Source organism: Nannobrachium achirus (assembly GCF_963921795.1).
Source record: "Nannobrachium achirus genome assembly, chromosome: 20".
Classification (NCBI taxonomy): Eukaryota; Metazoa; Chordata; class Actinopteri; order Myctophiformes; family Myctophidae; genus Nannobrachium; species Nannobrachium achirus.
Window position 1 is genome coordinate 31,077,488 of NC_137827.1, and position 24,179 is coordinate 31,101,666.

The following is a 24,179-nucleotide window of genomic DNA, read 5'->3' on the forward strand; positions in this document are numbered from 1 at the left end:
CCCAAACGACTCACTTTTTTTTCACGGCAGCACAGAGACCATGTCCTTGTCCGTGAACGATCGGGGGGGTCGATCGAAAAATAGAAAAATATTCTGTGACTACTTGAAAAGGTAAGGAAAAACGAAAAATAGCTGGCAGTGGTTAGTTATTTGGTTAAATATTCTTGGCAGTGAATGAGTTGTAAGGGTCAAGTCACAAGGGTGTGGTGATGGTGTATTTGAAATTCCCTGCATCCTGTCCCACAACAATAATGGCCACAATTGTAATTCAGAACAGCCGTTTATGTTTAACAAAGGCATATGGTATCGCATAAGTACAGTATGTAGTTGGAAATGCTCTTGCCAGTTTGGGTACATCTCTTCATATATAGTTCTTCTGAGATGGCTGCCCTCTTGTTGGGCCTCTCTGGTTCTTGGAAGTGTTTTCACTTTATTTGTGACATGCAGTACCACTACACAATATGGTCTTTATCGCAAAATGAGGCAAAAAGATTTTAAATCAAAGAAGAATTTTGTTTTAGGTGCTTTTTAAGAAGCACTTCCTGGAACCACAGAACCATGTTATGTCTACGTTTGTGCCCTTACATGATCTTCCAACCCCAGTTAGCAAGACTCAATTAATTCCGCCTCCAAGAGAGAAGCACTTATCCCTGCCTCCAAGAGAGAATCACTTATCCTCGCCTCCAAGAGAAGAACTAAGGAGGGAAGGTCACACGACCTGTTCCCCCAATATGATTGGTTATCGCCAGCGCTGGTTACAGGAGAATAGGACATGGCTGTATCTGAGCTGCCTGTCACCCATTTACCTGAATGGCCCAGGTGAGTGTGAGTGTAACATACTCACTCCACCAACAAACTCACATATACCAGAATGCACCTTGGATGGGACTGTGATTTTTGATCATCACTCCTAGGGGACAGTTTGTCATGCAAGGGGTGTTTCACAGTACAGGTGTTTCCTATTTTTTTTTCTCTACTGGAGGTCTACTTGCCTATTGATGGTGTTGGAGGTTCATGTTGCATGCTTGTAATATTGCTATGAAGTACATTGATTGATTGAATACTTTATTAGCAGGTTGGTTAACAGTACTAGTAGTACAGTCAAAGGTTATGCTAAAAGGATGGCATAAAAATCCCCAGGGGGGCCATTGTGGTCCATTGTACTCAGTTCATCAGTTATACATACAATACATATTGGTAGAAAACTGCAGCATTAATAGGTATATTTACAGGGGAAGGAGGCCGTTCTTTTTGTTTGGTTTTGAGTTTGGGTAGGGACGAGATCTTTATTGGGTTTTGGTAGTTCATTCCATATTATGGTGGCCCATATTATGGTGGCAGCATAGTAAAATGCATTTCCCCCACATTACATTTTTGCCTTTAATAATTGTATCAGTACTGTCAACTCAGGGAAGGAGACGAGAGACGTTGGTGTCATATGAACCAAAGTTAATGGCATACTCATGTTTTAAAGAAGTAGTTCACCCCAAAATGACTTTTTTTCCAATTGATTACTCACGCCATGGAGACTTGAGTTCAATAATATTTTTAGTTTTTCTTTTCTTTTCACATTCCTAAGACAATAAATTTAATTTCAATACATTTACCCCCATTGATTTGGGATGGGGACCCAAATTTGGGTCCCCACCCAGCATGAGTAATCAATAGAAATAGGATGGGGACCCAAATTTGTGTCCCCACTCCATGGCGTGAGTAATCAATAGAAAGGTCATTTTGGGGGTGAACTACTCTTAAAAGCAGGGTGTAACAACTTGTGTTACAGTGTATTCCATCAGCATGTCCCCTTCTCAAAGTGTAGGATTACACTTTACACATTACTTTTATGTAATACGAAATACTAATCTGATGTTGGTTGCAAGAGTTTATGGCAGGTTTGTTTGTAAGGGTGAAGAAAACGGATGGCTGCCTTGTCTGATTAGCTGGCTTTTTTCCCCCTTTGGTACAGGTTCAGTTCCCCTCCCCCACCCAAAGAAGTCTGACCGCTGACGGAATGAATGTCTACTTTTTGTCCAGAAATTGTCCATGCTTTTAATCTATGTACAGGTACATGTGCACAAGGGAATACCCAAGTATTGCATTTTTCACAAAAGGTGTGATTTGTTTTTATATAAGCATAACTTATATATTTTTTAAGTTGCTATGGTGATTTTCTTAATACCATTATCTGTTATAAAGGCCACACTTACAAAGTAAAACAAATGTGTATATTTTATAAGTAGTGCTGCTTGTTTTCTTTTTTACATACATTTTATATGTTTATTTTCTGTACATAGTTCTGATATTGGCAGTGATGTTCATCATATGTGTCAATGGATTTGCACTGGAATTAAAATCTAACTACTGTAGTTGATTTATAAATGCACATAGGTTTTAACGTGTGTTTTTATGTTATGTTATTTGTTATGTATTTCTACAATAAAACCAATAAATATTTTAAGTGATTATGAAAATTGTGATTATGAAAATTTCTTATCCTTTTTTTTTTTTTTTTACATTGGGCCAATTCAGTAGCCGTTTGTAAATAGTGACTAAAGGCGTGTGCATTTTTGATAAGCACGTATATACGTGTATGCGTGCAATTCTCACTGGACACTTTATTAGGTGGCCAAATGCACATGAACACAAATTCAATTCTGATGCTCGGTTTGAACTGCAGCGGATCGTCTTGACCATGTCTACAGGCCATTGAGTTGCTGCCATGGCTGATTAGAAATCGAAATAGCAGATCTACAAGCTCATGCATCACATCTCAATGTGCTGTGAGCTTTTTTTTTTTTTGATAAAAAAGGGGGGTATTTATTACAAAGGGTATTTATTAAATCTATATCATGATTGAAAAATTAAATATTCACATATATATATATATATATATATAGTTTAGGCATTTAGCATATATGTATGTATGTATGTGACTGGGACTTTGATGGATTCATTAATTTTGATTCATTCATTACAGAAGATGAACGTGATTAAAAAGTTAACACATTTTAATCCCACTTAGTTTTTGCACCATAGAACCTTTCTCACCAAACAACAGACAACAAACTGCAGTGCATGCAATTACCGAGGATATTTGCTCGGCCCAGTGGATGGGAAATTTTGATTTAAACTCGGATAGCTTGATTCTAGGCTTAAAATAATCGATATAAATATTTTTGTAAAAGTCTATGGTGGAAATGAATGGGAGATTATTTTTAGTGGCACCAATAAACAACGCCCACTGCTATGGCCTATATCATTTGTTTTTAAAGTGGGGACCGGGGACCCCCAGCCTGGGGTCCTTGACCTAACTCCAAAGGGTCCCCAGCTATATCATAGTTAGAACCAAATGGACCCTTATGGGTATGTAACTCAGATTGTACAAATGGGTCCATTTGGTTCCATTTGTACACTCTCAGAGTTAAATTAAAATTGATTTTACAATATAAATTGGAGTCTCAGCGATAGAAAGCCTAATTCATGTGAAACTGGGGGTCCTTGAAATGAAAATGGTTGGGAATCACTGCTAGAGCCTTAAAAATCTTCTCTAATGGGGGGTCCCTGGCATATCTTTTCAAATGGAGGTCCGCAGGCAAATTTGGGGGATGAAATCGAAATGAGAACCACTGCCATATATAATTATTTCACCACCACAAAGAAAGTATATATTGTCCCGTTTGTCCCCATGCATCAAGCCGATTGCGTTCATATTGTGCCAGTAATGAACAAATTCCATGTCCATTTTACCATACCACGGAAATTCGCAATAAACCTATTGGATCTGTAAAGTTGTTTACATCTTTGTGTCACACGTGGGGGTTTGACCTGCTGGGGTCAAGATGTGTCTTTTGTGTTATGTAATGAAGAATGGCCGAATGACGCAACAGTTTCTATCTACGCCACAGAGCCAATGATTTCCCGAGCATTGAGCTTTATCCTGACGCTCTTTGCTTGCAGCTTGCATTAAGGTTCGGGTGCGCTCGTTTCGCCATCCCGCTCGCCGTCGTCTCTTTTCACACGAAGTGTTTACATTGGCCTGGCCAGTGGTGGTAAAAAAAATAAAAAATAAAAAAGTACTCACATTTGTTATTTAAGTAAAAGTATGAATACTACAATGCAGAAATACTCTGTTACAAGTTGAAGTCTGGTATTCAGAATTTACCTGTAAAGGTATAAATTAAAGGTACAAATTACTGCCATCAAAATGCACCAAAAGTAAAAGTACCGGTACTCATGAAAGCAGAAATCGTCGCATAGCTTGTAGAGCTGCTATTTTCAAATAGCCAAAGTCTATAGGGCTGAAGTGGTCAATGTATGTTTTGTACTAATAATATGTTATATCAACAAAGTAGACCTAATAATAACTAGTAGCCTCTAAATAACTACAACTACTAGTTTCCAAATAATGTAGTCGAGACAAAAGTAGGAGTAGAAGCATTGTAAATACTCAAAGCAAAGTCCAAGTACCTAAAAGTCGTCCTTTAAGTACAGTAATTAAGTAAATGCACTTGGATACCAGTGGGCTTGGCCGCCCCCCCCTCTCCATCTGCGGCGTCAAAACGTTCGCTCCTTACGCGCTGTGACGCACAGGGATGGTGTTTTTTACTGGTGTTTCAGTCCGAGTGTGGGGAAAGGGTGCGTTCGGAAATGCGCACCGGACTGCGCGGGCGTTTATCGTGGGCTTGCCCAGGCCTTACGGCCTGGGCATAAATATAACGATTGCATTCACCACGGCTTCGTAACTCGCGCGGCGCTCCGCCGGCCGCGCGGCCCTGGCCCGCTCTTCGCGGCCACTCGCGCCTGCGGCGCTCGGGGGCGAAGAGCAGGACCAAGGTCCGCTGGCCTTCGCGCCGCTTGCAATGTCGTGGACAATAAAACGAGCGCACCCTTTCATACACTCTGACTGAATCACCAGTAAAAAACACTCTCTCGTGACGCACATCCTTTCACATTTAATCACTAGCAACAGAGCCCAGTGGTGGAGTGCATGCTAAAAGCTAGAGCTGAGCTAGAGAGTAACTGGTGGTGTGTCGTAGGTTATATAGCTCTTTCCACTCTATTGTTTGTCAAATAGACCTGGCCTCCATTGTCTCGTATGTGTCTGGGATGTATGGATGGATAATTGACGGAATATCGTCGCTGTTTGAGCCCATTAGGGGACAAAACCCCCCAGAGTGGCCTGGGAAAGGTAACCGACAGATACCCACGCGAGGAGTGACAACAGAGGAGCCGCAGCAAGCTAGTAGACCAGCTAAACGCAACTATCAGAGGTTGGTTACCTATTTGCAGTGTTTCTCAGACTTTTACATTTCAAGGTCTCCCCTTAACTCTTGACAGTGTACAAATGGTACCAAATGAACGTGTTCAGGTTCATTTGGTTCCATTTGTACACTGTCAGAGTTACTTACTTGTATGGGTCAATTTAGACCCCCCTAAAAGAACCTAAAGAACCCACAGAGTCCCTGGAATCCACTTAGAGAACCTGAACCACCGACCTATTGGTCGTCCAAAACTTTTTTTCTTCAAATGTTTAACTTAAGTAAAAGTATCAATACTGCAATATAGAAATACTCTGCTACATGTAAAAGTCCGGAATTCAAAATGTATTTGACTAAAAGTACTGGTATAAAAATGTACAAATGTGAACTTGTAAAATGTATATATAGGGCTGAAGTGGGTTATGTATGCTTAGCAACAATAATCAAAATCTACAAACACTCAAAGCAAAAATACCTCAAAATTGAAGATTCGTGTTAACTTGATGACTACTGTATCCAACGCTTGACTTTAGTTATTGTGCTTTTTCATTTCAGCATCTATGGGGCTGATAATGTCTGCCAGACCGAGCAAGTGGAGGTTAAGAGACGGAAGAGAGGTTTGTAAACTATAACCCAGGGGTCTTCAATGTTTTCAGGCCAGAGAACCCTTAGCTGAGAGAGAGATGAAGCAGGGAGTCAGGGACCCCCTCAACCTTTTCATAGATTGCATATAGTTTCATTGTTTGACAGCACGATCATCAGTGCATTTTGGTTTCATGTCAATATGTGTTTTCAGATATTTAACCACTTGAACTGTCAATACTAAATACACTTGACCTTTCACTCTGTACTTAGTCTGCTCTTTTCCCCATCTATACCAAACCGCTTTGCCGAAAATAGCCGATCTACAAGCTCACAACACAGTGCGAGGCGTTGTGAGCTTGTAGATCTGCTATATTTGGCTAAAGATCTCAGAATATGGACGCTAGGGTTCAAATGCTTAATATAAAAAAGGAGAAAAAAAGGTTTCTATCACACAAAGATTTGGAGGACCCCCTGTTGGAACTCTGAGGACCCCCTAGGGGTCCCAGACCCCCTGTGGAAGACCCATGCTCTAATTGTTAACTTGATTGGTCGCTGTGTTTCAGATGTAGTCATCAACTTTGTGAAGAAGACTGTGACGGGGGTAGCTGGTCTGCTCGGACTGAGAAATCCACTATCAAGCAAGTGCAAGAAGTGCAGACCCTATGAGCAGACCCAGGTGGGTGTTCCCACTCATTCGCTTAGCACACAACACCTGATGCTGTCACAGATTTAATTCATGTGCTCTGCGCCTTAGAGGAGGGATTGACATGTGCCACTAGCTCTGTCGGTAGGCAGGTTTGGTCATTACAAAAAAACTACTACTTTCCAGGAATAGAAACCCTGCAGTTTCTTAAGTTTGGATTTCTTGATGCTGTCACTGGTAGGCAGTTTCTGAACTGTCCACACACAGCCCTCCTCTGAGACACAGCATAACATATTATTATAGAATATGTATGGGTTGAAAATTGGTGAAGTGGTCCTTTTAAGATGAGCTAAAGTTATTAAATACAGCCTGAAGTTTCCTAAGGGAAACCTTATACTGTATTTAATATTTAAGGGATCAATAAAGTGTACCATAAGGGGACAGCTACTATCACACAGTGCAGTTCCCCAAATGGTATATTCATCCTTTATATTCTCCTTCTGTCTTCAGAGCTTGACTGTTACACTGATGGGCATAGATGAACTACAAACTTCATGGATGAGCAATTCTGATTGGAGAATGGGTAAGTAAATATGATTAAAATACAAAGGACCTTACTTGTATGGCTTGTTTCCATTGGACCCCAATGGAAACAAGCCATAAGCTTCCTTGGGTTTAAAAATCCTTTTTCTTTTTCTTTTTTTCTCTTTTTCTTTTTTTTTGTTGCAAACTGCTAATAAAGTAATCAATCAATTGCAGGTGGCAAATTACTTTTTGGAAAAACAAAGCACATTTAGTTGTGTTATATACAGTATATCTTACTTTATCAATCTAAGCATATAACTGACTTTTTTTCCCCATGTCCCATGTTTTACTCTCGATCTCTCCAGATAAGCAAGCAGGTGGACTGAATGAGAGGGAGTGGAGTGGGAAGAATCTTTTCAAGAGCTCCTCACCTCCTTTTATGAGGAAATACAGGCAAGTGTTGCCGTTTTCTATCTTCCTTCCATTTATGCAACATTGTTCTATTCAGGATTCTCACCAAAGAATGACAGCCCTATCACAATCCCATTTCAGCACCATCATAATCATTTTCAAAATAAAAATTCAGGAATATTATGTCCCAAAGACAGTTGTCTCTACACACGGATACAGGATAGGTGGGCACTAGGAACATCTGGGCACCTCGCTCTGGCTATTTTGTCCAGAATGTTAAACAAAATTGTCTTAAGCAATGTAAAGTATACATGATGTGAACCATTATCAGACTTAATAATAATCAGCCCCTAATTGAATCTCTGCATTATTGCGGGTGTATATACTTTATATGGCGGCCAAGTGCAGTAAAATCTGAAAACGTGTTAATGATGTGATTATAGGACCATGAGCTTTGGTAATCAAATGGATGAATGAAAATAGAGAATCATTATATTCATAAGTCTATTTATGTCATCAAGCAGTACGTTTGCGTTCACAGGAAGATTAAGATGAGCCTTTTAGGGACTTGTGATATAAAAAACATCCCTATTATGACCACGGCTCTGCTCTAAAAGTTTGCATGGTAGAACTGTAGCCAGTTATGGTTCAAAAGTTTGAATGATATCACTGCTTGACTTTAGTGAACTTAAAACTCCCCATGTAACCTTTTATTTTTTCTTCCTTCCGGATCTACCGATACTGATCAGATACCAGGGTGCTCAAAATGCACCCTGGTAAAGTGCTGTTTTCAGCTGCTTGCTGCATTCTTGTATTTTCACACGTCGTTCAGGGACGAGTAATAAACCGCAGCACATGTGTCAAAAGTCTGCGGGTATTTTCTTTTAATCTATATATCACAGGTGGGATGTGGCCGTGCTTGTCTCACTAGAGTTAAATAGTCGCTTTTTGAGCGGTGGTTACACCGTCTCCTATACGTGGCCGTGTGTGTATGCGTGCGTGTGTGCGCGTCTGTATGTAGCCTGAAGTACCTTTTTTCACCACACATGTTAAGGGAGGGGCGCTGTTGTTCAGGCCAGGCCAGACACACACACACACACACACACACACACACACACCCCCCCCCCACGACCACCGCTCAGTTCACACGGGTGTGATTTTTATCTACTGGGAAAGAATGTTTGAATGAGCTTTTGGAGCCACTTACTGCATGTTGAGTGTGGCGTGTGTGTTGGAGAGAAGGGGAGACGGAGCACTCTGCTGTTTAGACAGATCTCGTGTTGTGTTTATACTGCCAACTAAAGACTGTTGCGTCCTCAGACTCAAACGTGCACATCACCCGACTCCCGTGCGCATGTACGTTTGAGAGCAAACTCCCACCAGCCCAAAAGTTTTATTTACCTGCCATAGTGTTGACCCCTTACCCCTGAATCAGATTGGTGGCATACTCGCCGATTCCGTTATGACCAAATAAGGAGTATTTAATAATCCAACACATCTCAACTTAACTTCACCGCACACACAGAATCGAATGAAGTTTACATCCCATTACCCACTAATTGGCCAGTTCGTAGTCAAACAACAGTTGAGTGTATTGAAATTGATCAAATAGGTAGGGCTTGATGCAGGTATGAAATTAAGTATTTATTTTAATGTATCCCAGCTTGAATTGTATTATTGACTGTAGAGTGGGGAGTCTGGGGACATTTTTGATAAAGTTGTGAAATAAACTTCGCGTTTGATTCTTTTTTTGTATTACTCTTGGAAACGGTTATTGCCTTTCTGGAAGGCCTGCATTACTGGCATAATTGTAGTCTGAAAGTCCGGGAAATGGCCTTCATTGTCCGTAAGAAAGTACATGCTATATTATGCATGACGCATGCAATATTATGTTTTAACTTTATTTTTCCATATCCACATAAGAAGTTTGTATGGGTCTGCTGTATATGACCTTCAACCTGTGCATTATGCTGTGATTCCAGTGGGGCCGGGCTACCTACAGGAATCCCTGAAAGGGGCAAGGACAGGGATAGAAGAAGTTCCCTCCAGCTGCTGCCTTCTAGGCCTGCTCTGGGTGTTGGAATGGGAACAAGTGCCACCCACCCAGATTTAACATGTCCAGGCTTTGGAAACAACCGCAGCTATAAACCCAGTCTTACAGTTGAAGAGGTAAGTGGGCAGTCAGTCGGCTTTAACATAAAATAGATGAATAGATTTGTATTAACATTTTTTATTGCAGAGTGTGTGAACTAACGAGTACATGTGTCTGCAATCAAATACTCTGTTTCAGCAAACATCATCTAATATTCTCACTGACCATGCTTCAACTATCACTAGCTGCATTTACATGGACACTTTTAATCGGGTTAATACGAGATTTAAAATAAACCTGATTTAAAATTCTCCATCTATACACCTAAATAAACCAGATCAAGCTCAACCCGATTTAAATTCTAATCCTTTTACAACCAGATCGGATTGACCACATGTAAACACTAACACTTGATCCAAAACCTTCAATCTGGTTTATTTTGATCAGATTGGAAGTAAGGTGTAAACGCAGCTAATGCATGGATACTGACAAAGACTGGTTTGCATTATGCCTCCCCCAGACAATAAAGCAGAGCAGCAAAGAGCAGTACAGGCGCTTGTTGGAGATGGTGACGGAGAAATACAACAAAAACCAGCCTCTGCCTTTCAACCGAACCAAACCACAAGAGTGAGTATGGACTTGTTGGTGTTACCAGATTACCAGAAATTCTTAGACATTGGAATAATCGGATTACTATTGACCTTAGACTTTAGTGTAATAAGATTACAGATGGTGGTGTAATCACATTACTTACTGAAGCTAGAAGATGCCATCAAGTGTTCCCCATCTGATTCTGAAAGATTTTCTCTTACTTCCTTCCTATCAGTGCATCACTATCACAGTGTGAGCAAAGAACTGCTGGAATGGGAAGAACCTGTGAGGCTGTACCCAGAAAGCCCTGTGAGGCTGTACCCAGAAAGACTGGACCCATCAAAGGTAGAGACCCACAGGATAGGTTGTCTAGCTGTAGAATTTAAAACAAAACAAAAAACATTTTTGACTCTTTGAAGATGCAAAGTAATGTCTTCACATTCCCAGGCTAACATGTTTTTTTTTCGTCCTCTCCCATTATTTTTCAGCTGCTCCAACCGTTTTTACTTGGAGAGATCCATCTGCTACTAAGCAGGCCAAAGACAGGTTGGTTAGTTTTTTGTGTCCTTTTTGTACGATACATTTGGGAAGAAAGTGTCCCCACAAGCATATAGTAGATTTGGACCATTTGGTTTTAGGACTGGTCCTCACAAGACTGGTCATTTGTATGGTTAAAAAGAGAGGTTAAAATTGCTGCGACGCACACAGAAAATAATTTACCAGATGCCGAAACTATTGAACATCAAGCGCCAACTGTGGAGCTGAACAGCCAAATGGGTTAACATGGGCAATGAAAGGAAACTGATGGTGCGCCCAGTCCGCCCAGCACTTCACAGCAATTCGCAGCACTTCCACGTCAGTGTGAACCCACCATTATAAAGAAAACATTGTGTGCTTGCACGCAAATGCCCAAATGCACCATCGCGTTGTTTATGAATATGATTAGAGTTCACACACAAATTCATTTTTTTCTATTGATTGCTCACCACATGGAGACTTGAATTCCAGAGCTCCAACATCTGGCTTTGTCTGGTTCCCAAAAAATGTCTGGGCCCTAAAGTAAACTGAAGCTTGGCCTACATCTGACTTTGATATGGCCTACATCTTGACACAAACGGCTCAGAGTTTGTTGTACGCCCAGGGTCCCATTGGCCAAGCTTCACAGGACACGCTGTGATTGGCCAGCGGAAGGCTTGATGAAATTAACTCATAAATAGCACCGCTCACTTCCTCAAATTATTGGCTTAGGAATGCGACAAAAACAAAAGAATATCCATGCATTCAGGTCTCCATGGGGTGAGTAATCGATCAAAAAATATCGCTTTAATATGTTATGTTTTGATCATGGTTATAAAATGTGTTTCCAGGAGGGGCGACGTGTGTTTCAGCAAGACAAAATCGGAAGGGTTGGAAGAGACCCAATATGCCCGATGCGTAACGGTAATAAACTTTAAAAAAAATCCTTCTCTCAATTAAAATGTGCTGTGAATGAGCAGTTCAATATTGATGTGGGAGACTCCACCAGACTCCAACATTCATAGAATATAGTAATGTAGGTAATAAAGGGTAAATAAAAGTTATAATTGTACTCTTATCAGTCATACAGTAATAATAGGCATCATATTGTACTGCGCTTGAGTGTGTCCAACGGACACTGATTCCCACTGTGTTCTTGTTTTATTCTAGCACTTCTTTCTCTCTCACTTGCAAGAATTCCATAAAGTGTATACATTTTTATCTTCATCAGAAACAGGCAGCAGAAGTGGACCTCTCTACAGAAGTAGCCACTCGCCTCCAGCTAGTGGACAGAGGGCATCCCTCTCTAACACACACTGACCCACACGCTACACACTCAACCCATACACGTCGCAGTGAAGAGGATCTACCTAGAATGACTAAGGTGAGAAATGTGTTTGTCTGAAAGAAACATTCTCACATTTAACATAGAAACGCACACCTCGAACTTTCTTCTTATCGGAGTCTGTTGTGGTTCACTCAATGTAGTTAGTGTTCTGGAATCGGTATTACACCAGAAGAGTTTCTGTCTTCAGCCAGGTCTTGGTGAAGCACAGTACAGAGCCAGTACCAGCTCATCTAGCTTCTTAACCAGGGAGTGGATATTAGAGTAAATTTAATTGCAGCAAGGAGTGATGATTCTGTCTTCTAATGCGACTTTTCTTTTTGGTTGTATCATTGTGCTTGTCTCTGTGTGTACATACAGGAAATGGCAGTAGACGTGAATCGCGCTCTGTTACAAAGTGATCCGAACCTCGTCCTAAGTTCTGCCTTCAAACTACGCATCACACAGAGAGACCTGGCCACACTACAGGAGGGCAGCTGGCTGAACGATGAGGTAGGCTAATGCTACAGCTGTGCTAACAAGTATAACTGCCCATCTAAGAAGGTTTCATGTGGTTGCAAACACTAAAGAGCCGTGGAAATAAAGGGAGTCGCGTAACACCCACACTCCTGGCTGTCTTTGAAACTATCACCAGACAGATCAACATTATATCATGTCCTCCACCCTGATAACCAGATTCTTCTCTCAAGCATATGCTCCAGAGTTCCCAAGTGCATCTAGTCTGCTTTAGAAGCTAGTCAGCCTTACTCCTGTAGCGCAGCATTTTATCTTAATGATGATATTTGCTCGGCCTGGCAGTCCTAGAGTAATATAGAATCGTCTTTTTAGGCCTGATTGTCCAGAAAAAAGCCAGATTGCAAAAATGGCTGTGTCCCGGCTCAAATCACAGTATTTACAGTAACGGGATATGAGAGAGAGAGAGTGAGTCTCATGATGCATACAAGAGTGAGCGATAAAGAGCGAAAGACATGGTTGCATCTAATCAACTGCTTTTAGGTGAATGTCACCATGCCATGCACGCATGAGCGCACACAAAAAACTGACACGATATAAAGACTCACCAGCAAACTGACAATTGAAAAAAGGTCTGTACTTCACACAGTGCATAGGTTGTAAAAAGGTCAACTTCCACAACGAGCAAGTCCACAATTTATAATCAATTGCCTGCGGAGAAGTCTCCCCTTAAAGCTTTCTGACAGATGACATTAGCCACTTCTTTTGTCTGTAAGTCTTGCACGACAAGCATCAACAAATGGCTTCAACTAGATTCCTAGATTCAGTCTGACTCAATTCTCATATTCTGATTACCTGAACCTTAGCTGGTGGACTCATTTATCTGTGATTAGCACTATGATGTGACACCAACCGAACCCCATACAAATACTCAACATGTCACTCAAATAAGAATACATTCACCATTTACACATTTCCAGATAAATAAACAATAAAATAAAATGTTACCCACAATCCATTCCTGAGATGGCTACACTATGCAACATTTCATCTGGTATTTTTTAACAGCAGGTGGAATGTACTGTATCCTTTTAATGACTTTTGGTTTACTCTTGTTCTTAGTTTTTCTTTGTCTTCTTCCTTCCCACTGTAGGTGATGAACTTCTACCTGTCCCTTGTCATGCAGCGGAGCTGCAGTCAAGCAGGGGGACTGAAGATCTACTCTTTCAGCACCTTCTTTTTCCCCAAGCTTCGAGGTGGGGCAGGGGGGCAGGCTGGGGGACATGCGTCCGTGAAGCGCTGGACGAAGGCTGTAGACCTATTTGTCCATGACATCATACTGGTTCCCTTACATCTTGGTGTCCATTGGGCCATGGCTGTAAGTCTTAACTTTTTATTTACTTGGTTGACCAGGTTCCTCCAGGGCCATGTACTGGGTTCCCTGCTTTTTTCACTCTGTCTACACCAAAAGGAAAATTTACGCTACAAGATATTTTCACTTATTGTTCACCTATTTTGGCCAAATGTTTGCCATTATTTTGACATGCCCATCTAGGGTTAATGTGGTCAATTGTTCTTAAATGCAGTGGCATGCTTTGCATTCTTTGCTGCCATACTGGTTTACTGCTCCATTATACCAAAGTAAGTTAGCTACTATTTGTTACTATAAATGATAGTCTTTTGTCGTCCCCTTTGCAGGTGATAGATTTCAGATCCCGCTCAGTAAGGTCGTACGACTCGATGGGCCAGAGGCATGATGACATCTGCAGCAGTTTACTGTGAGTCTTCACTCTGCTCCAGTCTTTTCTTGTATATTGTCCCCAGACATATTTTGTTAAAAGGAATATTCTACACACTGTCAAATCTCCCAGGGGTGTAGCACATTGTAACAGGGACAGACTCCAGCGTGTTACCGGCTGATACCAACAATAAGCCACTTCTCCCCCACTTAGTTTATCCATTTGTAACTCTGGGAGTGTACAAATGCACAACAGGTGTTTAGTTGTTTATATAACATAATTAATTTGAGACTATCTACCATGTTATGTCTTCTCTGTGCCAGACTCTACTTGAGGGAGGAACACAGAGTTAAGAAGGGCAGAGATCTGGACAGCTCCAAATGGACTGTTGGTAGCTCGAGGGCTAATGTAAGTATGGAATAAATTCATGAATATTATCTGGGTAAAATGTGTTGTCCAGTGACATTAAATGTAAATGGCATGTGTATGTCTAGGAGATCCCCCAGCAAAAGAACGGCAGTGACTGTGGGGTTTTTGCCTGTAAATATGCCGACTACATATCCAGAGGAAGGCCCCTTACTTTCAAACAGGTAGGCTGTGCAAATCACTTGAAATATTATATGAATTAAATAATAAATCAGTTTTTAATGCACTCAAATATGAACGTGTGTGTGTCTCTCTCCTTAGTGCCACATGTCTCTGTTCAGGAGATTAATGATGTGGGAGATTCTGAACCAGACGCTGCTATAGAACTACACAAACAGAACAATGAACCCTTCAGCAACGTGGACATTCCCAGTCTGTGCAACAACTGGTGTACAGTAAAACAACAACTTTTTTCAAATACTGGATTCTGATTGGCTTAAAACAGTGGTAAATCAGTCAACAACCTTGAGTTGGCTCATGGACCCCGCCCACTGAAACAATTAATGATTGTAACTAAAGATCCTTGCAAGTTGTGCCCACCGCACACAACCCTGAAACGGTGGTAAATCAACCAACAACCCACTCCCTCTCATGGTAAATGGCTTACATATACTATACAGTAGATTAAACAACTGGTACAGTAAACCTAGGATGAGGATTTGAAACCCAATCCCTCTCGCTTATTTCTGGGATCTGAAATATTACACTTGTTTATTATGGCCCCATAGAAATATCTCTGAGTTGTAATTGGAGAGTATATTGATATGTGTCTTATATAGGCTTTGGCACCACTGACTTGACTTTATTTTTATTTTCTTTGGATTTGTTTCTTCTGTTAAGCCTTAAGTGCCTTGAGTAGAATGTGATTCTTAGGCCTAGCACAAGTATGAAAATAATGTTATCTTTGCTGCAAATTACTTATTTATATACAAATGTGGGATGTTGGACTGGGATGACTTTATTTATTTTTTGATGGACCATTTCACCCATTTTCAACAGATCTTTATGTAATTTGTCCTTTGTAATGCTCATTAAAGTGTTAGTTCACCTATTTTTGACATGAAGCTGTGTGAAATACTTGCCATTAAAATAGTGGTTTCAAATGTATTAATTCATTACCAGAGTCCCGTGGTCAGAGTTCTGGTCAGTTTTAGATGAATATAAAGTAGTTCCGGTGATTTGGCAGGGGCTCATGGCCCAATCATTAAAAATAGATGAATCCACAAAACTAGCTTCATTTGTATTGTAGACCTATTTCTACCAAATAGACCAACTTTCGTTCAACTTTGACCCCTCTGTCACATGGTACTATTTTTTTGTGTCCAGTATCACTACGCCGCTGCAACGTATTTCCCCAAAACAAGGTGCTTTGCAGGCAGCTGATCAGAATGAACCTCGCTCTATATGGTAGAAATAGGCCAACAATACAAATGGCGCTAATTTTGTGGATTAATCTATTTTCAATGATTGGGCCACGCCAAATGGCCCCCACCCCATTGGAAATACTTAAAGGTGATAAACCATGAAATTTCACTTTTCCTATTTTAAAACCTTTTTTTGGGGTCCCACTAGCACCTTCTATCCTCACAAAGTCCCATTTCTGACCGTTGTGTCTTTCTCTGGTTTTGAGAAGGCGAAGGTTAAAAGTATCCCACGGGTTCTCAAAACAGGCTGTCCAGATTTGCTGCCGATTGTGACGTCATCTGCCGATTGTGACATCACAAAAAAGAAAATCTAAAAAAATAGCTTTAATATTCATCTAAAACTGACCAGAACTCTGACCACGGGACTCTGGTAATCAATTAATACATTTTTAACCACTGTTTTAATGGCAAGTATTTCACACAGCTTTATGTCAAAAATAGGTGAACTATCACTTTAAGATGGCATTATGTCTATTCGGTTTGTGTCTCAGAGGAAAGCTGTGACATTTCAGAAACCTGCCTAAACGTATAAATAAAAAGGGATGTCATCTTATAATGAGCATTAGTGTGGAAGAAGATAAGGTTGAAAATGGGGGAAGTGCTCCTTTTAACCACATGAACCCTAGCATCCCTATTCTGGGGGCGGATTGTCTCATGTAGCCAGACAACTATTCCACAATCTACTAATGCTATATAGACCAGCTGCTAAGCAGCAAGCTATTAAGACAATTTGCACGACTGTAAAGACTAAAACTGCAGAGGGCAGAGGTGTCGCATCCCATTTATCGTCAGATATGTTCAGAGCTCATGTGCTCCAGACTGTATGATGAAGCATTTGTAAATTGTTGGAGGCAATGGGCTGACTCGTGATACTACTAGTGGGTGAATATTGTGAGCTTGTAGATTGCCTATTTTTGATGAAGATATTTGGTGTGGAGGGAAGAAAACAAAATATTGCGGACCAATTACAGAGCCAACCCCGGTCAAGTTTACTATAGTGTTTGTGGTGAAATGTTTGCTCATGCCGCTGCCAAAGAGTTGTATTTGAGTTTACCAACTGATTTGACATGAAGGTTGAGCTTTGAAGCTGTGAATGTTATGAGCTATGACCTCAAACACTTCCATCTCAGAATTTGCTGTGGCAGACCGTGAGAAACTCTGTGTGGTCGGCCTTTTCTTTAGAATTTCTTTTTTGTATACATTGATATTTATGTGACTTAATTTCAATGAAAAAGTGTACAGTATATGATGGTTTGCCATGTGAGGTGTACCAGTAGTCCCCCCCCCCCCCCCTCCCCAAAGGATGGCCAAGATGAGGTCTAAATTATTTCAGTGAGCTGTCTACACTCATGTTTGATTCATGCTAAATAAATTCTAATATTTTTTTGTAATAAAAGGTAATTTTGGTATCTCATTACTTTGTTACTAATCGAGGTCCATCTTTCCTTAACAATTGCTTCTAATGAATTGATATATCTGGCTGAACACACCACAGAAACCTCACCCTTCTGTGGCTGCGGGACATTTACGAGAGCAGGTGCTTGAGCAGGGCGAAAGGGATTACGAAAGAAGAACAAATCTCATCCTAGCAACGTTGTGATGATGCAAAATGGGCAATGCCTCAGATGCTTAAAGCTTTTTTCGCAGCAGCTGTCAGAGCACTAAATGATGACCTGAACAAAGGAATTAGTGATGGTACTGACAATGACTCATTCTATGTACTGCTGCTATTGTTTAGATCAAGGGTCTTCAGGAGTTACTACAGGGGGTCCTCCAAATCTTTGAGATAGAAACCTTTTTTCTCTATTTTTAGATTAACCATTTGAACCCTAGCGTCCAAATTCTGAGAACTTCTGAAAAAAATAGCAAGTGAGGCGTTGTGAGCTTGTAGATCGGCAAAGAGGTCAGATTTAGAGGGGAAAAAAGTAGTACAGATTGAAAGTTCAAGTTTAAGTATTGACGGTTCAAGTTGTTAAATCTGAAAACACAAATTGGCATCAATCCAAAATACACTGATGATTGTGCTGTCAAACATGAAACTAAAGAATCTATGAACATGGTGCCTGCTTCATCTCTTTGTCAACTAAGGGGTCCTTGGCCTTAGAAATGTATGTACAGTATGCACATTAACTGCACAATGTTTTTTACAAACGGTATATTTGTTCTCGCTATTTGCTTATATATTTGTTCTCTTGCTTTATGTTCAGAATGTCTGCCCAATCCATTGCAGAATAAGTCCCAATGACATTTGCTGATTGTGCTTGTGTAAGTTGGTGACAAATAAAACCTTGATTCTTGATATTCAATTCAACCATGGGGTATGGATTTTTCAGTTTCCCAAATCCCAGTCCTACCATAAATGCAATCCGGGCCTGTCAGGGCTGGATTAACCATTGGGCCAGTGGGGCCGTTGCCAGGGGCCCTTGGCTCTCAGGGGTCCTTGGAAGGGCGGCTGGGCGGGGCGGGGCAGGACTATGAATGGGAGTATGGGACGGCGCGTCTCAGTCGAGAGAGCAGGGGAGCAGAGACAATAGGGGATTCTACGAACCCATGTACTGTGTGTGTGAGGGGACCTATGTGATAGAGTCCGATAGAGTAACATTATGAGAAACGTATAGATTGCAGCAACAGAGAGACTGGCGAGCCGGAGAGAGAGAGACGAACCGGAGCCTGGCCAAGCTGCGAGCGAGAGAGGGAGAGACGGTCCTGAGTGTCGCATACCTATACACCGCACAGGCTTGCCTGGCGTGTAAGTACCTGTCTACAGCGACACTTGAAAACTAGCAACGCACTCTCGATATCAACCATATTGTACCTGTGAACGGATGAGCTGGCGGTATCCCTTTGTGTGTTTCAGAAACCGCCTATGGAATAAGGCGTAGGATGCTCTGCTGTTGAATACTGTCTGCTGAAGCTGCTGCTGTGTATTGGGCCCACTGCACCCCCCTTGTTCACCTGACTCGTTTAATAACGAACACTAGTAAAGTCTATACAATCCCAGGCACCCTGCACTTTACTAGTAGGAATTTGAAATAACCTTTTTAACTTTTGTTAACGTTTTGAATTATTTTATTAGTTAGCGGCGCTCTTAGGAGTGTTAGGTTTTCTTTTTGTATTTTATTGTTTTATGGTGATTAGAGGCCTTTGTACCAGGATAATTTCTAATAAAGTGTTGTAACTTTGTACCCCCCTTGGCCATTGTGTAGTCTCAGTCTCTCCAGGGTGTTCGTGCCCATTTTATTGCTCTCCCAACCTGGTATTATTACAAACCTGTGAATTTGCCTTTTTTTTTATTTTTACTAACTGACGGTTAAGATAAAAGGACATATTTATGAAAGGTTGTAATGATGGTGTGGTGGTCTAATCATCAGACTCTATGCACAGAGAATCCATGTTCAAATCCCAGTCTTCCTGTAGTTCACTGTTGGAGTCTTTCAACTTAAAGAGGAATACCACCCATTTTCACATGTACTTTTATTCTGTCATTTCTCCTGTCAGCATGGCTCAAGAGATAAATCAAGGGTTTATATATGAAAGTTCTGGGTTTCAAACTTATGTTCAACATTTTCACTGTCCATATGAATTCAAAAAGGTGGGTTAAATATTACTTTCCTGATTAATTCTTCATGTCAGCATGGCACAAGACATAAGTCTAGGGTTTATATATGAAAGATCTGGGGTTCGAAACTCAAAATAAACATTTTCACTGTCCATTTGAATTCTAAAAGGTGGGTTAAATATAACATTCCCGATTGTACTCCTATGTCAGCGTGGCTCAAAAGATGAATCAAAGGTTCATCTACCAAAGGTTGTAGGTTCAAAGCTCAAACAAAACTAAAAGTCAATTCAAATAAAACAACTCAAAAGCTCAAACAAAACTCAAAGTAAAAAAACAAAACAAAAAAAAAACAAGAAAATAAGAAAAAAAAACTCAAAAGCCTCAATAAAATAATAAATACAATAAAGGGTGAACAAAAAAAATTGCAATGGGATAAAACCACAATTAAACAATAGCCACCTCCTCAAAAGTGTTATACAATACAATGTAATTATATAATTAATATGTACATTTCCTAAACTCCTCCCCCGGAGGCAGGCTTTATCTATGCTCCACCCTCTCCTACCGGAGCTAAAAGAGGGCGTGAAGAAGAGGTTGGACCCCTCCCTCTCCTACCAGAGCTAAAAGAGGGGTTGACGAGGGAGGTGGGCTGATTCCATGCGCTTTAAGGCAAAGTTGAAGACTTTCCAATAGTGAGATTCAAACCCACAACCTTCAGGTTGTGAGTCCTCTGCTTTACCAATGCACCATCAGGACTTTCACACTAATGATATGTCGGAGGTTATATTTAAAGTGAAAAGGATAGCCGACAGGTCAATAGATGAGAATCCACAGCAAACACCTCTACCCCTGACAGAGTGACTGAATCTACTAGATACACCCTCTTATGACCAGGGTTCATTATGACAACTGCAATTTAGGTTTAAAACCATCTACAGACCTGCCAACCCTGGCAAATTTTGCGGCGCCCGCGCTGCAATTTTTGTTGTTTTCCCGCACAAAACAGCGTATATTTTGGGGGGTTCCATGCACCTTTTTGGGTGGGACCTTTACAGTTATGTTAACAAAATTTCACACCAGAAATGTAGCACATTGCATGTCTTGACTTACACTAATAGGAGGAGGCAAGATGTTAGAACAACCTTTTAAATAAAAATGCCATTTGGTCAGGAGAAAAAGTAGGCTAGTATTACCAGGCAATACAGTAATGTTGCTTTGGCAATATTGTTGACAAATCTTTAATAAAATATACTAACTGCACTTGCTCAGAGTTAGTTAACAATAGACTAGCAAAACAGTCTCACCAGTGACTTAATGAATGAACATACATCAACATAATCATGTTATTCAAATAGCAAAATAGCTTTACATTGTCAGGTAGGCTATTTACCTTTAAATATTTACCTGTGTCTTTGTTAAACATTGTTCATTGAGCAGCCTAAATAAAACCACCTTTCTGTGCATGATTTGCATTAAGTTGAAAGTATTCAACTCATGTAGGTTTCTATTCCATCCATTAATTGATATATAGGCCTACATTGTGTATAGATCACATACAGCCTAGTCTGTATATGCATTCATATAGGCTGTAGGCTACTCATTGTTGATACTGATAGACCATTAATGTCATTCATATATTCACAGGTGATAAATGTGTTCACTGTTAATGTTTTTGACAATACACATAGGCCTAATTCATTCATTCATTCATACTCGATGGGTCACACGTTTTGACATTTTCCGACTGGTTGCTCGCTGCAAAACCGTCGTATGACGAAGTATAACTCCAGGCGGACCGGAGCAGCTCGTTGTTTCGTTTCACCAGCGTCGCCAGATAGGGTTAGGTTAGGCATAGTACAAGATTTCACCAATTCTCACCATCGTGGCTGCTATGACATGTGAATTCACCTCAGTGGAGGGTTTTAAAAGTTTATTACCTGTTAGACTCGTTGGCAGCACTACAGGGCGAACAGTCGCTGTGCATCGACTCGCGCAACACCACGGCCCTTCTCCGTATCATCTTCTTTATACATTAATCTGATTAATATCGCCGTTATGTATCCGATCGATAACTCGTCTGCGTCGCTGTGAGATGCGTGCATGCTGAACTAAACCAAAACCTTCTTCTATAACTCTATTACCAAAACAAACAGTCCGCCAATCATTCTTCTTCTGTCGATAAAACGAGCATCGCTTCCGTTCTAGTGCTCCCCAGCGCCATGCGCCCCATTCACACACCATTCATGTGGTGCCTGGGAGGAACTACACGGCATGGAGCAAAAATGTTTGCCTCACTTTACCATCACCCGATAATGCGTAGCCGTTAGAGGAGTTTGCGTACCTGCGTACAGAGACTAAAAATGCGTGCTTACTACGCAAAATGCGTATGGGTTGGCAGGTCTGATCTTATTAGAACATCCAGATTTACACGTTCATTGAAAGCACATTTTATTAGTTTCAGATGATCAAGAAAGACTATAGCAGTTTCAACCAAGTTATTTTTTTTAAATGTTTTTTTTTTGTTAAATCAAGTGCATTTGCGTTTTCACTTTTGAATAAAAAAATATGACTATGTTTGCAAGTAGTTTCTCAATGTGGTATTATAACCATAGCTTCATTGATTAGCTAAATTAAGTTTATTTGAGAAAACTTCTGAACTGCATTGCTTTGAGCTGTTCTAATAAATTACGTAAATAGAAAACTACCACTTCTATTTTATGTATTTATTGCAAAAAATACCAATTATTTAAACAAACAACTGATAGCTGTAGGCCTACTGCAAACAATTTAGCCTCACAAGAAAGTATGACAATTATTTTTTTTGCATGACGTTAAGTGACATTTCTTCATAGATTACTCCCATAAAACATACTAAACACCTTTTAGTCAGGGTGTGACTCAAGTGTTAGTCAAGAGGCAGAGCAAATCTAATAGACGATATTTTTTTCCACCAAACACAGGATCCCAAGAATAAACATAGGCATATATTGAGACCACTAAATCGTAGCATTTAACTACTGGCAGAGAGCTCAAGAAACTGAGGGTTTAAATACTCACAGGATTAACCAGACACAGGCGAACACAACTGACAATCAACACAGGGATTGGCTAAGAGACTAACAGGACACAGGTGGAGAAAACTAACAAGCACAGGGAGGTGAGATAAGACAGTAACAGAGTAGAACAGGAAAAATAGGAACAATTGGCGCCATGCTAATCTTTTCTGTATCGTTCCAATTTTAGCATGGTACCATACTTATCTTCTCTGTATCGTTCCAATTTTAGTACCACTTTACCTCATGGTTCCACCTCATATAGGCCTAGTCTCAATAAAATATAGCCTCCCAAAAAGTACCACCCCCTTCTCGAGGGGGTCCAATAGGAAATGGGCCCTGGTGTGACATCACACCAGTCCCCTTTTCAGGATAGAACTGTTCGAACACACTAACTCAAATCACAGAAATGAAAACCAAGGCTTAAAATTGTATTTTAGGGGGTGGAAAAGTACACTGGGAATAATAAAAATAAGACATTTTTGGGCATAAAACGACAAGGGCGGAATTCAAGTGTGACTCGCATCACGGCAACCACACTTCTTCTTTCCATTCTATTCATGAAATTACTGAGAAAAATATCAGAGCCTGCTTACCGTCCAGAACATGATGAAGTACTGTAGGTCTGTAGCGGTGATGGACAGGCAGTAGACCAAAACGTACCAATCTTACAAACTTTGAAAGCCAATCTCAGCCAATCAGGATGGAATATGGACAATCAGACAGATCCATGTCGATCACATGACTGTAGAGATACTGTCTACCGATTTGCGTGATTTTTGGACAGAATCTGTAGGAGTACTGGCCAAAAGGTAGTTTTGCACAAATTGGCCTCCTGGTGGCGCTAGAACAGGCCCATGTGAAAAATGTGGGGCAGAGGTTCTGAATTGGCATCCAGGGAGTGCACTTACAAAGTTTGAAACCGATAGGTGGAGTTATAGGTAAAACCACGAATCAGCCTGTTATAGCGCCACCATGAGGCGGATTTCAAAAATTTGAAGTGGCATTTCTTCCTCGGCCTAGTGGGAACCTGTGTGCGCGATTTCATGTTAATTGCACTCTGCATTTGTGATTTGAGGCATTTTGTCCAAAATGGACCAATCTTACAAACTTTGAAAGCCAATATCAGCCAATCAGGATGGAATATGGACAATCAGACAGATCCGTGTTGATCACATGACTGTAGAGATGCTGTCTACCGATTTGCGTGATTTTTGGACAAAATCTGTAGTAGTGTACAGAAATGTTTTGCAAACATCGGCCTCATGGTGGCGCTAGAACAGGGCCATTTGAAAAATGTGGGGCAGGTTCTGAATTGGCGTCCAGGGAGTGTGTGCGCTCATTTTGGCCGGGCCAACGGCGCCGGAGATTAGCTGGTAACAAACTCGGAGGACGGACGCAAGGACAGGGGCGAAAACATACTCTCCCCCCTGCCTTCGGCTGGTGGAGACAATAACACTTTAGCCATTGTCCTTTCATACTTAATTGTACCAAACAGCGACAACTCCTTGGTATAGCCCCACAGAAGCATCAGGAACCGGAGATAACGACAGTTTGAA

General features: G+C 40.8%; 2 protein-coding genes across 3 annotated transcripts in view; both read left to right on the top strand.

Moving 5' to 3' along the window:
• The window catches only part of pcnt (pericentrin), a 46,999-nt gene extending 44,604 nt beyond the window's left edge, over positions 1–2,395 (top strand). For both annotated transcript variants that reach the window (XM_080751424.1, XM_080751425.1), the window contains one exon: positions 1,967–2,395. In XM_080751424.1, the coding sequence (XP_080607550.1) occupies positions 1,967–2,007 (41 nt within the window). In that variant the 3' untranslated portion in view covers positions 2,008–2,395. The remainder of the gene's footprint in view (positions 1–1,966) is intronic.
• A 2,604-nt stretch (positions 2,396–4,999) lies between these two features.
• senp2 (SUMO specific peptidase 2) lies at positions 5,000–17,330 on the top strand. Its single transcript, XM_080750369.1, has 17 exons — positions 5,000–5,270; positions 5,814–5,875; positions 6,407–6,519; positions 6,997–7,069; positions 7,377–7,464; positions 9,405–9,591; positions 10,035–10,141; positions 10,341–10,450; positions 10,594–10,651; positions 11,473–11,545; positions 11,853–12,005; positions 12,327–12,458; positions 13,573–13,797; positions 14,118–14,197; positions 14,482–14,566; positions 14,653–14,748; positions 14,846–17,330. The coding sequence occupies exons 1-17, from the start codon at positions 5,107–5,109 to the stop codon at positions 14,906–14,908; spliced, it is 1,869 nt and encodes a 622-aa protein (XP_080606495.1). The 5' UTR covers positions 5,000–5,106; the 3' UTR covers positions 14,909–17,330.
• Positions 17,331–24,179: the final 6,849 nt, after the last annotated feature.

Coding starts and splice junctions, on each gene's coding strand:
- senp2 (XM_080750369.1), top strand. CDS start 5,107: ATGTATGGATGGATAATTGACGGAATATCGTCGCTGTTTGAGCCCATT. Junction 6,520..6,996: donor GACCCTATGAGCAGACCCAG/GTGGGTGTTCCC, acceptor TTCTGTCTTCAG/AGCTTGACTGTTACACTGAT. Junction 12,006..12,326: donor ATCTACCTAGAATGACTAAG/GTGAGAAATGTG, acceptor GTGTACATACAG/GAAATGGCAGTAGACGTGAA.